Consider the following 12,991-nt stretch of genomic DNA (forward strand, 5'->3'; position numbering starts at 1 on the left):
GATGTTTCCTATAGTGGGGGGAGTCTAGGACCAGAGGGCACAGATAGAATGGATGTGGAGAGGATGTTTCCTATAGTAGGAGAGTTTAAGACTAGAGGGCACAGCCTCAGAATAGGGGGACGTCCATCTGGATCAGAGATGGGGTATTTATTGAGCCAGAGGGTGCTGTATCTGTGGAATTCTTTACCACAGGCAGTCGTGGAGGGCCAAGTCACTGGTTACATTTAAAGCGGAGGTTGATAGATTCTTGATTAGTCAGGGTGTCAAAGGTTACGGGGGGAAGGCAGGAGAATGGGGTTGAGAGGGATAGTAAATCAGCCATGATGCAATGGGGGAGCAGACTGGATGGGCTCCCCCAGGTGTCCCAGGTGTGAGATGTCGGTGGATCAGTAGCCCCTTCCTGCGTGGCGGCTGTCCCCCACCCTGAGGGGGTGGCATGGGGCCCCGGGGACTTGCGCTCGCTGACGCCTGCTGGGCATTCACCCCCCTCTCCCTCCCGTCTCACTCAGGTGGCCCAGCTGAAGCACGAAGTCAGCATGAGGGACGACCTTCTGCAGCTCTACACCAACTCGACGGAGGAGAGTGAGCCCAACTCCTCCTGCGGCACCCCGTGAGTGCAGCCCCCCACCACCACCACCCACCCGCACCCTCCGAGAGTCCGGGCCCCCTCCCCACCAAACCTCTCTCGTCACCGATAACAGAGTAATTCAACATTCCCGGTCCCAGGACAGAGACACGCTTACAACTCAACCGTACTTTAATCGACTCGTGCACCAGGAGTCAGCGTGGCCCACACCCCCCTCCCCGTCACCCACACCGCTCTCCACCCAAACTGGTATCTCTGAGCAGAATTGGTTTAGCGGTGGGGGGATATGTTTGAATGCCCCCCCCCCGAGGAGAGCTTTCTCACACTGGCTGCGTCGGCCTCCGGTTTGGCGGGAGCTGGTTTGCGGGCACCGCGCGGGATCGAACTGAGCTGCAGAACGTTGTAAATCCTGTCAGGTCCATCACCAGCATCCAGGAGGTCCTCAAGGAGCAGTGCGTCGAACAGGCTGGCGTCCATCATTGAGGGCCCCCATCACCTAGAACATGCCCTCCTCACATTACTACAACTAACACCCCCCCCACCCCCTGGCTCCGATAGCCCACTCATTTCCGCTCTCCTTTCACACGTAACCCTCCGCTTCCTCACTCCGGACACACCCTCCGCGCCTCCTGCATGCCCTCGTCACCTCCCACTCGTCCCCACCCCACCCTCGTCCCCGGGCACTATACCACACTCCTCGCCTCCCTGCGCCTGCCCTCTGCTTCCCCCCACCTCACATCTGCTCCACTTCCCCCTGGATACACACGGACATGCTCCCCCACATGCTCACGGCTGTACATGACTGCACACTTGCATCTGCTCGTGCTCACTTCCAGTTGCACACTCGCATCCAGTTGCACAGAGGCTCCCACCTGGTCCCTGTATCATTGCACACCTTTGCACATTCACACACTTGCATCCAGATACACACACACACCCATTTTAATTACACACTTGTGAACACTCTCACACACTTGTGCAGACTGACTTAAGTTTTCATAATTGTGCACATTCACAGAATCAGATCAGGTTGCATGCACACTTCCATTATAACAGCACACTTGTTCACACTCACACCCATTCTCACACCCATTACACAAACACACAATATATTTGCATACCTTTGCACACTAACATCCAGTTGCAGACACAATCTGAATGTGATTGCACACTTGCACACACTAACATTCTGTTACACGCACGCACACACTATATTTCCATACCTATGCACACTCACACACTAACATGCATTTGCATACACGGACACTCTAATTGTAATTGCACACTTATTTACACTCACATTTGGTTACACACACTATACGAGCACACACTCACATTGTAATTGCGCATGTATGCACAGTCATATTCAATTACACACACTCACATTATAATTGCATACTTTTATGCTCACATCCAATTGCACATTCACATTGTAATTGCACACGCATGCACACTCATATTATAATCGCACGCTTTTACACACTCACATCCAATTGCACATTCACATTGTAATTGCACACGCATGCACACTCGTATTATAATTGCACACTTTTACACAGTCACATCCGACAGCACACACTTGCATTATAATTGCACACATATGCACACTCACACCCAATTGCACACACACACACACACTCCGATTATAATTGCACACTCTGTTCTAACTGGAGACTTGTGCCCACTCTGCGAGCTCCGCTTGTAACCGCGCACCCGCACCCAGTGAGCACTCACGTCCGTGCGTGTGATCGCGCTCCTGTCCACGCGCACCGCAGTGTGATTTTCGCGGGGGGCCGCGGTGGCGGGTGAAACCTGACCTGTCTGTGTGCTGGTTGCAGGCTGAGGCGCAACGAATCGTCGGTGTCTCTGCAGAATTACCTGCACCTGGAGCTGCTGCAGCAGAAGCTGCGGACCCTGGAGAGCGAGAACCACAGCCTGAAACACAAGGTAAGATCCCGGGGGGAGCCAGTGCCCGCGCAGGCTGCAGTGTTACACCGGGAACCAGGGGATAAAACCAACCCAGAATATTCCTGTTCCCGCCTACCCATCGTGTTCTGGGCTCGGAGGCTGCCACGCTCCCTGCACCGCTTGCGTGGGGCACAGTTTTGCTTTTCGCAGAGAGCGGTGGCGGGGGGTGGTGATGGAGATGTGGCTGCCAGGGGTGGTGGTGGTGATGGGGGGTGTGGAAGATGTGCTTGGACGGGTGCATCGACGTGCCAGCGTGTGGGCAGAAAGGATTTGTTGAGCCGGACACTCGACGGTGGAGTTAGTGCAGCACTGTGTCCCCTTTGCTGCACAGTGGCTACATGGTTCGGTACCTCCGGGTGTAGGTTCGTGGTCTTCCGCTGCGGTGGCCCGTCCACTTCAAGGTCCGAAGTGTTGTGCGTGCAGAGATGCTCTTCTGCACACCGCTGTTGTAACGCCTGGTTAGCTGAGTTACTGTCGCCTTCCCGTCAGCTTGAACCAGTCTGGCCGTTCTCCTCTGACCTCTCTCGTTAACAAGGACATCTTCCCCCACACAAATGCTGCTCACTGGATGTTTTTTTCTCTTGCCACACCACCCTCTGTAAACTCGAGAGGCAGCTGTGCGTGAAAATCCCAGGAGATCAGTAGTTTCTGAGATCCTCGAACCACCCTGTCTGGCACCAGAAAGCGACACGGTCACTTAGCGCACATTTCTTCCCCCCACCCGGCTGTCCTTGAGGTTTGGTCTGAACAACATCTGAGCCTCTTGACCGTGTCCGCGTGCTCTTATGGATGGGGTCACTGCCACGTCATTGGGGAAGAAAGGAAACCTGGGTGACCCTTTTGGCCAACTGACCAAGGGAGTGCGCGAACGGACAGGCCCGACTGTGGTGACACTCTCCCCTCGTTCGCTCCGCAGGCCCTGCAGATGTCCAGTGAAACACTGGAATACGAGAACAAGGAGGAGGAGCTGGTGATGAACTGCGTGAAGGAGCTCGGTGAGTGGCCGGGGGGTGGGCGAGGTCCATGCGGGGTGTGACGGCTTATCACGTTACGCTGTCATGATTCTGATATGGGGCTCTGTCGTGGGCTGGGAGTGGGAAGGGGGCAGGGAGAGGGGAATCATGGTGGGGAAAAGGGGAAGGGAAAGAGGAATCATGGTTGGGAAAAGGGGAAGGGAGAGGGGAATCATGGTTGGGAAAAGGGGAAGGGAGAGGGGAATCTGGGTTGGGAAAAGGGGAAGGGAGAGGGGAATCTGGGTTGGGAAAAGGGGAAGGGAGAGGGGAATCATGGTTGGGAAAAGGGGGAGAGAGAGGGGAATCATGGTTGGGAAAAGGGGGAAGGAGAGGGGAGTCATGGTTGGGAAAAGGGGAAGGGAGAGGGGAATCATGGTTGGGAAAAGGGGGAAGGAGAGGGGAGTCATGGTTGGGAAAAGGGGAAGGGAGAGGGGAATCATGGTTGGGAAAGGAGGAAGGGAGAGGGGGAATTGTGGCTGGGAAAAGGGGAAGGGAGAGGGGGAATCATGGTTGGGAAAAGGGGAAGGTGAAAAAGAGAAATAATAATGAATAAATAACAAAAAATAAGCAATAAATATCAAAAACATGAGATGAAGAGTCCTTGAAAGTGAGTCCATTGGTTGTGGGAAGAGTTCAGTGAGGTTGTATGAAGTTATCCCCTCTGGTTTAAAAGCCTGATGGTTGAGGGGTAATAACTGTTCCTGAACCTGGTGGTGTTGGTCCGGAGGCCCCTGTACCTCCTTCTTGATGGTTGAGGGGGTAATAACTGTTCCTGAACCTGGTGGTGTGGGTCCTGAGGCTCCTGTACCTCCTTCCTGATGGTTGAGGGATAATAACTGTTCCTGAACCTGGTGGTGTGGGTCCTGATGTTCCTGTACCTCCTTCCTGATGGTTGAGGGGTAATAACTGTTCCTGAACCTGGTGGTAAGGGACCTGAGGCTCCTGTACCTCCTTCCTGATGGTTGAGGGATAATAACTGTTCCTGAACCTGGTGGTGTGGGTCCTGAGGTTCCTGTACCTCCTTCCTGATGGTTGAGGGATAATAACTGTTCCTGAACCTGGTGGTGTGGGTCCTGAGGTTCCTGTACCTTCTTCCTGATGGTTGAGGGATAATAACTGTTCCTGAACCTGGTGGTGAGGGACCTGAGGCTCCTGTACCTCCTTCCTGATGGTTGAGGGATAATAACTGTTCCTGAACCTGGTGGTGTGGGTCCTGAGGTTCCTGTACCTCCTTTCTGATGGTTGAGGGGTAATAACTGTTCCTGAACCTGGTGATGTGAGTCCTGAGGCTCCTGTACCTCCTTTCTGATGGTTGAGGGGTAATAACTGTTCCTGAACCTGGTGGTGTGAGTCCTGAGGCTCCTGTACCTCCTTCCTGATGGTTGAGGGGTAATAACTGTTCCTGAACCTGGTGGTGTGGGGCCTGAGGCTCTTGTACCTCCTTCCTGATGGTTGAGGGGTAATAACTGTTCCTGAACCTCGTGGTGTGGGACCTGAGGCTCCTGTACCTCCTTCCTGATGGCAGCAGCAAGGAGAGAGGATGACCTGGGTGGTTGAGGTCCCTGATGAAGGATGCCACTTTTCATGTAGTTGTGCTCAATGGTCGGGAGGGCTTTTCTCGTGATGGACTGGGCTGCAGCCATGACCTTTCGTAGGATTTCTCCTTAAGGGCACTGGTGTTCCCACACCAGACTGTGATGAAGCCAGTCAATACTCTCCACCACACCCCTGTAGAAGTTTGTCAAAGTTTTAGATGTCATGCTGAATATTTGCAAACTCCTACAACTAACAAAAAGCTACAAACTACAGTTGAGAAGGTGGGACATGTTCGGCACAGCATTGTGGGCTGAAGCGCCTGTATTGTGCTGTAGGTTTTCTATGTTTCTATGTATTAAAAAAATGAAATTAATTAATTAGTGCATAAAGAGAGCAAATAAATAAAAGTGAGGTAGTGTCCATGGGTTCAATGTCCATTCAGAAATCGGATGGCAGAGGGGAAGAAGCTGTTCCTGAATCGCTGAGTGTGTGTCTTCAGGCTCCTGTACCTCCTCCCTGATGGTAGCAATGAGGAGAGGGCATGTCAATAGACAATAGGTGCAGGAGTAGGCCATTCAGCCCTTCGAGCCAGCACCACCATTCACTGTGATCATGGCTGATCATCCACAATCAGTACCCCGTTCCTGCCTTCTCCCCGTATCCCTTCACTCCGCTATCTTCAAGAGCTCTGTCTCTTTTTTGAAAGAATCCAGAGAATTGGCCTCCACTGCCTTCTGAGGCAGAGCATTCCACAGATCCACAACCCTCTGTGTGAAAAAGTTTTTCCTCAACTCCGTTCTAAATTGTCTACCCCTTATTCTTAAACTGTGGCCTCTGGTTCTGGACTTCCCCCAAAATCGGGAACATGTTTCCTGCCTCTAGCGTGTCCAATCCCTTAATAATCTTATATGTTTCAATCAGATCCCCTCTGATCCTTCTAAATTCCAGTGTATACAACCCCAGTCGCTCCAATCTTTCAACATATGACAGTCCCGCCATCCCGGGAGTTAACCTTGTGAACCTAAGCTGCATGTCCTGGGTGATAGAGGTGTAATTATGTACATTTGCAAATGCACATGGCAAATTAAGTTGATTCCTGGATCCCGCTGTTTGACTGACCAGGTGACTGCAATGCCCAGCTGGCCAGTGTGTCCGAGGAGCTGGCACTGAAGATTGAAGACTCAGCCCGCCAGCAGGAGGAGATCAGCGTGCTGCTGGCCCACATCGTGGAGCTCCAACAGAAATGCAGAACCGTACGTCAGTCGCCGCCGTCGGCCGACCCCGGAATCCCCATCCCGGTCCTATCGTTCCCAGCACCCGCACCTCTCCCAGTCCCAGAGTGCTGATCAGTTGCTAAATGGTGTTTTGTCTTTGTTCACTCAGTGCACTGCAGAGAACGAGGACTTAACCCAGGAACTTGCAGCATCGAGAGAGGGTCAGGAGCATTTGAAGACCGAGGTGGGTAGTGGAGAGGGTGACCCCTCTCCTCGTGTCACTGACAGTATCCCCACTGACGTTAATCCCTCTCCCTCACACTGTCCCTCAGTGACCCCTCTCCCCCATCGTCCTGTGTCACTGACTGTATCCCCACTAACGTTAATCCCTCTCCCTTACACCGTCCCTCAGTGACCCCTCTCCCCCATCGTCCTGTGTCACTGACTGTATCCCCACTGACGTTAATCCAGCTCCCTCACACCGTCCCTCAGTGACCCCTCTCCCCCAGGACCCTGTGTCACTGACTGTATCCCCACTGACGTTAATCCAGCTCCCTCACACCGTCCCTCAGTGACCCCTCTCACCCAGGACCCTGTGTCACTGACTGTATCCCCACTGACATTAATCCCTCTCCCTCACACCGTCCCTCAGTGACCCCTCTCCCCCAGCGTCCTGTGTCACTGACTGTATCCCCACTGACGTTAATCCAGCTCCCCCACACCGTCCCTCAGTGACCCCTCTCCCCCAGCGTCCTGTGTCACTGACTGTATCCCCACTGACGTTAATCCAGAACCAGGAACCGGTGTGTCACGCGGTCACGGGCTAGTTGGGGAGCGTACAACTCCTTAAGGATAGTGGCGGGAATTGAACCCCAAACGTCCGGAGCGGTCCGAGGCAGAACGGCGTCACGCTGCCCCCTGCGCCCTTCCCCCTTGGCTCGGAGACTGAGGGGCCGCTCTGTTTGCTCTGCAGCTCCAGTACACGCGGGAGAAGTACTTCCAGTGCGGCGAGATGCTGCGGGAGGCGCAGGAAGAGCTGAAGAACCTGAGGACGCGGAGCGGCCCCAGCTGCTGCATCAACCGCTACCTCACCGTACCCGTCTACCCCATGGTAAGCGACGAAGCAAATGTCAACGTACTGTCAGGGCACCGACGTGTCACCGCGGACTACCCCGAGTTTCCTTTTCTTGTGGGCACCGCGGAATCAACGTGCACAACGAGGCGGGCAAACAGGCAATGCGCATAGGACCAAAAAACCGCGTAAACACAAAAATAAGTTTCAAATAATAAGTAATTTAGCTACAGATAAATAAGCTACAGATTGGCAAGTATGGCGTTGCGGCCATCTCTGAAACTTGGCTAAAGGATGGCTGCCATTGGGAGCTGAACGTCCGAGGATATATCGGAAAGATAGTTTAGTAGGCAGAGGGGGTGGTGTGGCCCTGTGTATAAGAAATAATATTAAATCATTAGAAAGGGATGACATAGGATCAGAAGGTGTAGAGTCTCTATGGGTTGAGTTAAGAAATGGCAAGGGTAAAAGGACCCTAATGGCAGTTGTATACAAGCCTCCAAACAGCAGCCCAGATGTGTTAATTGAAGGTTTAAATAGCAAATTTCGCAATACAGAACCAGACAATTTAAATTGTTTAAAATTAGAAGAATTGCGAAACTGAAACCAAATCCGTAAAGACTGTTTAATAATAGGGTAGAAATTTAAATTGGAAATTTTAGCAAGTTGTAAAGGTAATAGAGCTCCTAATAGTGAAGTTAAATAAAGTTGATTAATAGCTTTAAATTCCAAATCAATCCAAGCTGATTTTTGGTTCTTATCGAGCCAATATAACCAAAAACATGATTGTGGAATATTAACAGCCCAATAATACAATCTTAAATTAGGTCGTGCGAGTCCACCATCTTTTTTAGATTTTTGTAAATGAAACTTATTAACTCTCGGTTTTTTATTATTCCAAATAAAGGACAAAATAGTAGAATCAATTTGATCAAAAAATTTTTTAGTTAGAAAGATAAGAATATTCTGAAAAATATATAAAAATCTAGGTAAAATCATCATTTTCACGGCATGAATACGACCTATTAAGGAAAGTGTAAGAGGATTCCATCTAGAAAATTAATTGTTTCATAGAGTCCAATAAAGGAACTACATTAGCTTTATAAAGATTTTATATTTTTTTGTAATGATAGTACCCAAATATTAAAAAGAATTCATAATTCTAAATGGAATATCCTTTTATACAAAAACAGGAACATTTAAAGGGAACAATTCACTTTTATTTAAATTAAGTTTATATCCTGAAAATTTTCCAAAATCATTCAATAATTTCAAAATTTTAGGAATAGATTCTTCAGGATTTGAGATAGAAACCAAAAGATCATCTGTATAAAGAGAGATCTTATGTATGGTCCCGTTTATAAAAATACCATGAATGTTTTTAGCTTCACGAATTGTTATAGTCAAAGGCTCCAGTGCAAGATTAAATAATAAAGGACTTAATGGACACCCTTGTCGAGTACCTTGTGAAAGTGAAAAAAAGGGAGACCTAACATTATTAGTAATAATGGTAACGATAAGGTTCTTATAGATCATTTGAATCCACTTATTAAAATTATTACCAAAGCCAAATTTCTCTAATACATTAAACGGATAAGTCCATTCAACTCTATCAAATGCCTTTTTTAAGTATATGAAGGGTAAAAGAGAGTCAAGGGTAGATATAGGACCAATACAAAATGACGCTGGAGATATTGTAATGAGAGATGCAGAGATAGCAGAGGAACTGAATGTGTATTTTGCATCAGTCTTCACAGTGGAAGACGTCTGCAGTATACCGGACATTCTAGAGTGTCAGGGAAGTGAGGTTTGTGCAGTGAAAATGATGACTGAGAAGGTGCTCAGGAAGCTTAATGGTCTGAGGGTGGATAAATCTCCTGGACCTGATGGGATGCACCCTCGGGTTCTGAAGGAAGTAGCTGGAGAGATTGCAGAGGTATTAACGATGGTCTTTCAAGAATCGATAGATTCTGGCATTGTACTGGATGACTGGAAAATTGCAAAGTTGCTCCACTATTTAAGAAGAGTGGGAGGCAGCAAAAAGGAAACTATAGACCTGTTATCCTGACATCAGTGGTTGGGAAATTGTTGTAATCGATTTTTAGGGATGAGATTATGGAGTACCTGGACGCACATGTCAAGATAGGCCAAAGCCAGCATGGTTTCCTGAAAGGAAAATCCTGCCTGACGAACCTACTGCAATTCTTTGAGGAAATTACAAGCAGGGTAGACAAAGGAGATGCAGTAGACGTGGTGTATTTGGATTTTCAGAAGGCCTTTGACAAGGTGCCGCACATGAAGCTGCTTAGCAAGATAAGAGCCCATGGAATTACTGGGAAGTTACTAGCGTGGGTGGGGCATTGGCGGAAAACAGAGAGTGAGAATAACGGGATCCTATTCTGGCTGGCTGCTGGTTACCAATGGAGTTCCACAGGGGTTGGTGTTGGGACCGCTGTTTTTTACAATGTACGTCAATGATTTGGACTACGGTATTAGTGGATTTGTGGCTAAATTTGCCGATGATACAAAGATAGGTGGAGGAGCGGGTAGTGTTGAGGAAACAGAGAGCCTGCAGAGAGACTTAAGATAGTTTAGGGGGATGGCAAAGAAGTGGCAAATGAAATACAATGTTGGAAAATGTACTTTAGTGGAAGAAATAAATAGGCAGGCTATTATTTAGATGGGGAGAGAATTCAAAATGCAGAGATGCAAAGGGACTTGGGAGTCCTTGTGCAATACACCCTGAAGTTTAACCTCCAGTATGAGTCAGTTGTGAAGAAAGCGAATGCAATGTTGGCATTCATTTCTAGAGGAATAGAATATAAGAGCAGGGATGTGATGTTGAGGCTCTACAAGGCACTCGTGAGACCACACTTGGAGTATTGTGTGCAGTTTTGGGCTCCTTATTTTAGAAAGGATATACTGACGTTGGAGGGGGTTCAGAGAAATTCAGGAGAATGATTCCAAGAATGAAAGAGTTACTGTATGAGGAACGTCTGGCAGCTCTTGGGCTGTATTCTCTGGAGTTCAGGAGAATGAGGGGGGGATCTCATAGAAACATTCTGAATGTTAAAAGGACTCAACAGATTAGATATGGCAAAGTTATTTCCCATGGTAGGGGAGTCTAGGACAAGAGGGCAGGACTTCAGGATTGAAGGAGGTCCATTTAGAACAGAGAGCGGAGAAATTACTTTAGTCAGAGGGTGGTAAATCTGTGGAATTTGTTGCCACGAGTGGCTGTGGAGGCCAAGTCATTGGGTGCATTTAAGGCAGAGATAGATAGGTTCTTGATTAGCCAGGGCATCAAAGGGTATGGGGTGAAGGCAGAGGAGTGGGGATGACTGGAAGAATTGGATCAGCCCATGATTGAATGGTGGAGCAGACTTGATGGGCCGAATGGCCTACTTCTGCTCCTATATCTTATGGTCTTATAAATAAGCAATAAATATCGAGAACTTGAGTTCCTTAGAAGAGAGTCCATAGGGTGTGGGAACAGTTCGGTGTTGGGACGTGTGAAGTTAACCCCTTTAGTTCAGGAGCATGATGGTTGAGGGGTAATAACTGTTCCTGAACCTGGTGGTGTGGGTCCTGAGGCTCCTGTACCTCCTTCCTGATGTTTGAGGGGTAATAACTGTTCCTGAACCTGGTGGTGAGGGTCCTGAGGCTCCTGTACCTCCTTCCTGATGGTTGAGGGTAATAACTGTCCCTGATCCTGGTGGTGTGGGTCCTGAGGCTCCTGTACCTCCTTCCTGATGGTTGAGGGGTGATAACTGTTCCTGAACCTGGTGGTGAGGGTCCTGAGGCTCCTGTACCTCCTTCCTGATGGTTGAGGGGTGATAACTGTTCCTGACCCTGGTGGTGTGGGTCCTGAGGCTCCTGTACCTCCTTCCTGATGGTTGAGGGGTAATAACTGTTCCTGACCCTGGTGGTGTGGGTCCTGAGGTTCCTGTACCTCCTTCCTGATGGCAGCAGTGAGAAGAGAGCATGGCCTGGGTGTTGGGGGTCCTTGAGGATGGATGCCACTTTCCGTACAGACCCCCACCATCATTTCGAGAGGACTAGAATATAAGAGGAAAGATATAATGCTGAGGCTTTATAAGGCATTGGTCTGACTTCACTTGGAGTAATTGTGAGCAGTTTTGAGACCCTTATCTGAGAAAAGATGTTTTGGCATTGGAGAGGGTCCAGAGGAGGTTCACAAGAATGATTCCGGGAATGAAAGGGTTAACGTATGAGGAGTGCTTGAGGGCTCTGGGCCTGCACTCGGTGAAGGTTAGAAGAACGAGGGGGATCTCATTGAAACGGATTGAATATTGAAAGGCTGAGTTAGAGTGGACGTGGAAAGGATGTTTCCTGTCGTGGAGGAGTCTAGGACCAGAGGACACAGATAGAGTGGATGTGGAGAGGATGTTTCCTATAGTGGGGGAGTCTAGGACTAGAGGACACAGATAGAGTGGATGTGGAGAGGATGTTTCCTGTAGTCGGGGAGTCTAGGCCCAGAGGACACAGATAGAGTGGATGTGGAGAGGATGTTTCCTGTAATGAGGGAGTCTAGGACCAGAGGACACAGATAGAGTGGATGTGGAGAGGATGTTTCCTATAGTGGGGGAGTCTAGGACCAGAGGACACAGATAGAGTGGATGTGGAGAGGCTGTTTCCTGTCGTGGTGGAGTCTAGGACCAGAGGGCCATCCATTTAGATCAGAGGTGAGGAGGAATTTCTTTAGCCAGAGGACAGTGAATCTGTGGAATTCATTGCCACGGACCACTGTGGAGGTCAAATCATTAAAAGCAGAGGTTGTTAGGTTCTTGGTTAGTCAGGGTGTCAAAGGTTACAGGGAGAATAAGTCAGCCATGATGGAATGGCAGGGTAGTCTCAATGGGCCGAATGGCCTAATTCTGCTCCTATGTCTTGTGGTCTTCACGAGATAGAATTTAAAGAGTAAATGAGTGGTGGTGGGGAGAGTATAAGAGCTTTTTCGTACAGGGCTATCCTTTCCACCATGTGTCCCTACCTCAGTAATGCCTGTCCCACTGTGTGACCCTCCCCGTGGTAATGTCCCTCCCACACTGTAATGACCCCTTCCACCCACCCACCATAAACCTAATGATACCTTTAGACCATGTGAAGCATGCAAAAAATCAACTTCTATTTCTTCAGGATCATCGAGACCTTGAAGAGATCGTAAGCCCTTCACTGGCAGTTGTAGTACAGGCTCTGTATTGTGGTGGGACACACAGCAGGGATGTTGTGTTTTCTTGTTAAAGTTATTATGATAATGACTTATATAGATGGTGCAGACCAAATTGCTTTACAATGGGAAACATGTTGGAATCATGGCTGAATTAACGAGCAGGATAGACAAAGGAGAATTTGTTGAGTTTGTGTACTTGGATTTTCAGAAGGTCTTTGGCAAGGTGCCACACACGAGGCTGGTTAACAAGCTGCAAGCCCGTGGTATTACAGGAAAGACTCCAGCATGAATAAAGCAGTGGGCTGATTGACAGGAGGCAAAGAGTGGGAATAAAGGGAGCCTTTTCTGGCTGGCTGCCAGTAACTAGTGGAGTTCCACAGGGGTCTGTGTTGGGACCGATTCTTTTTA

General features: G+C 49.1%; 1 protein-coding gene across 1 annotated transcript in view; it reads left to right on the top strand.

Moving 5' to 3' along the window:
• Positions 1-12,991, top strand: part of LOC134340643 (trafficking kinesin-binding protein 1-like) — a 159,130-nt gene that overhangs the window by 80,330 nt on the left and 65,809 nt on the right. The window contains exons 5-10 of the mRNA XM_063038092.1: positions 510-610; positions 2,425-2,533; positions 3,471-3,549; positions 6,226-6,356; positions 6,487-6,561; positions 7,291-7,428. Of these exons, the coding sequence (XP_062894162.1) occupies positions 537-610; positions 2,425-2,533; positions 3,471-3,549; positions 6,226-6,356; positions 6,487-6,561; positions 7,291-7,428 (606 nt within the window). The 5' untranslated portion in view covers positions 510-536. The remainder of the gene's footprint in view (positions 1-509; positions 611-2,424; positions 2,534-3,470; positions 3,550-6,225; positions 6,357-6,486; positions 6,562-7,290; positions 7,429-12,991) is intronic.

Source organism: Mobula hypostoma, chromosome X1 (assembly GCF_963921235.1).
Source record: "Mobula hypostoma chromosome X1, sMobHyp1.1, whole genome shotgun sequence".
In the NCBI taxonomy this organism is placed as follows: Eukaryota; Metazoa; Chordata; class Chondrichthyes; order Myliobatiformes; family Myliobatidae; genus Mobula; species Mobula hypostoma.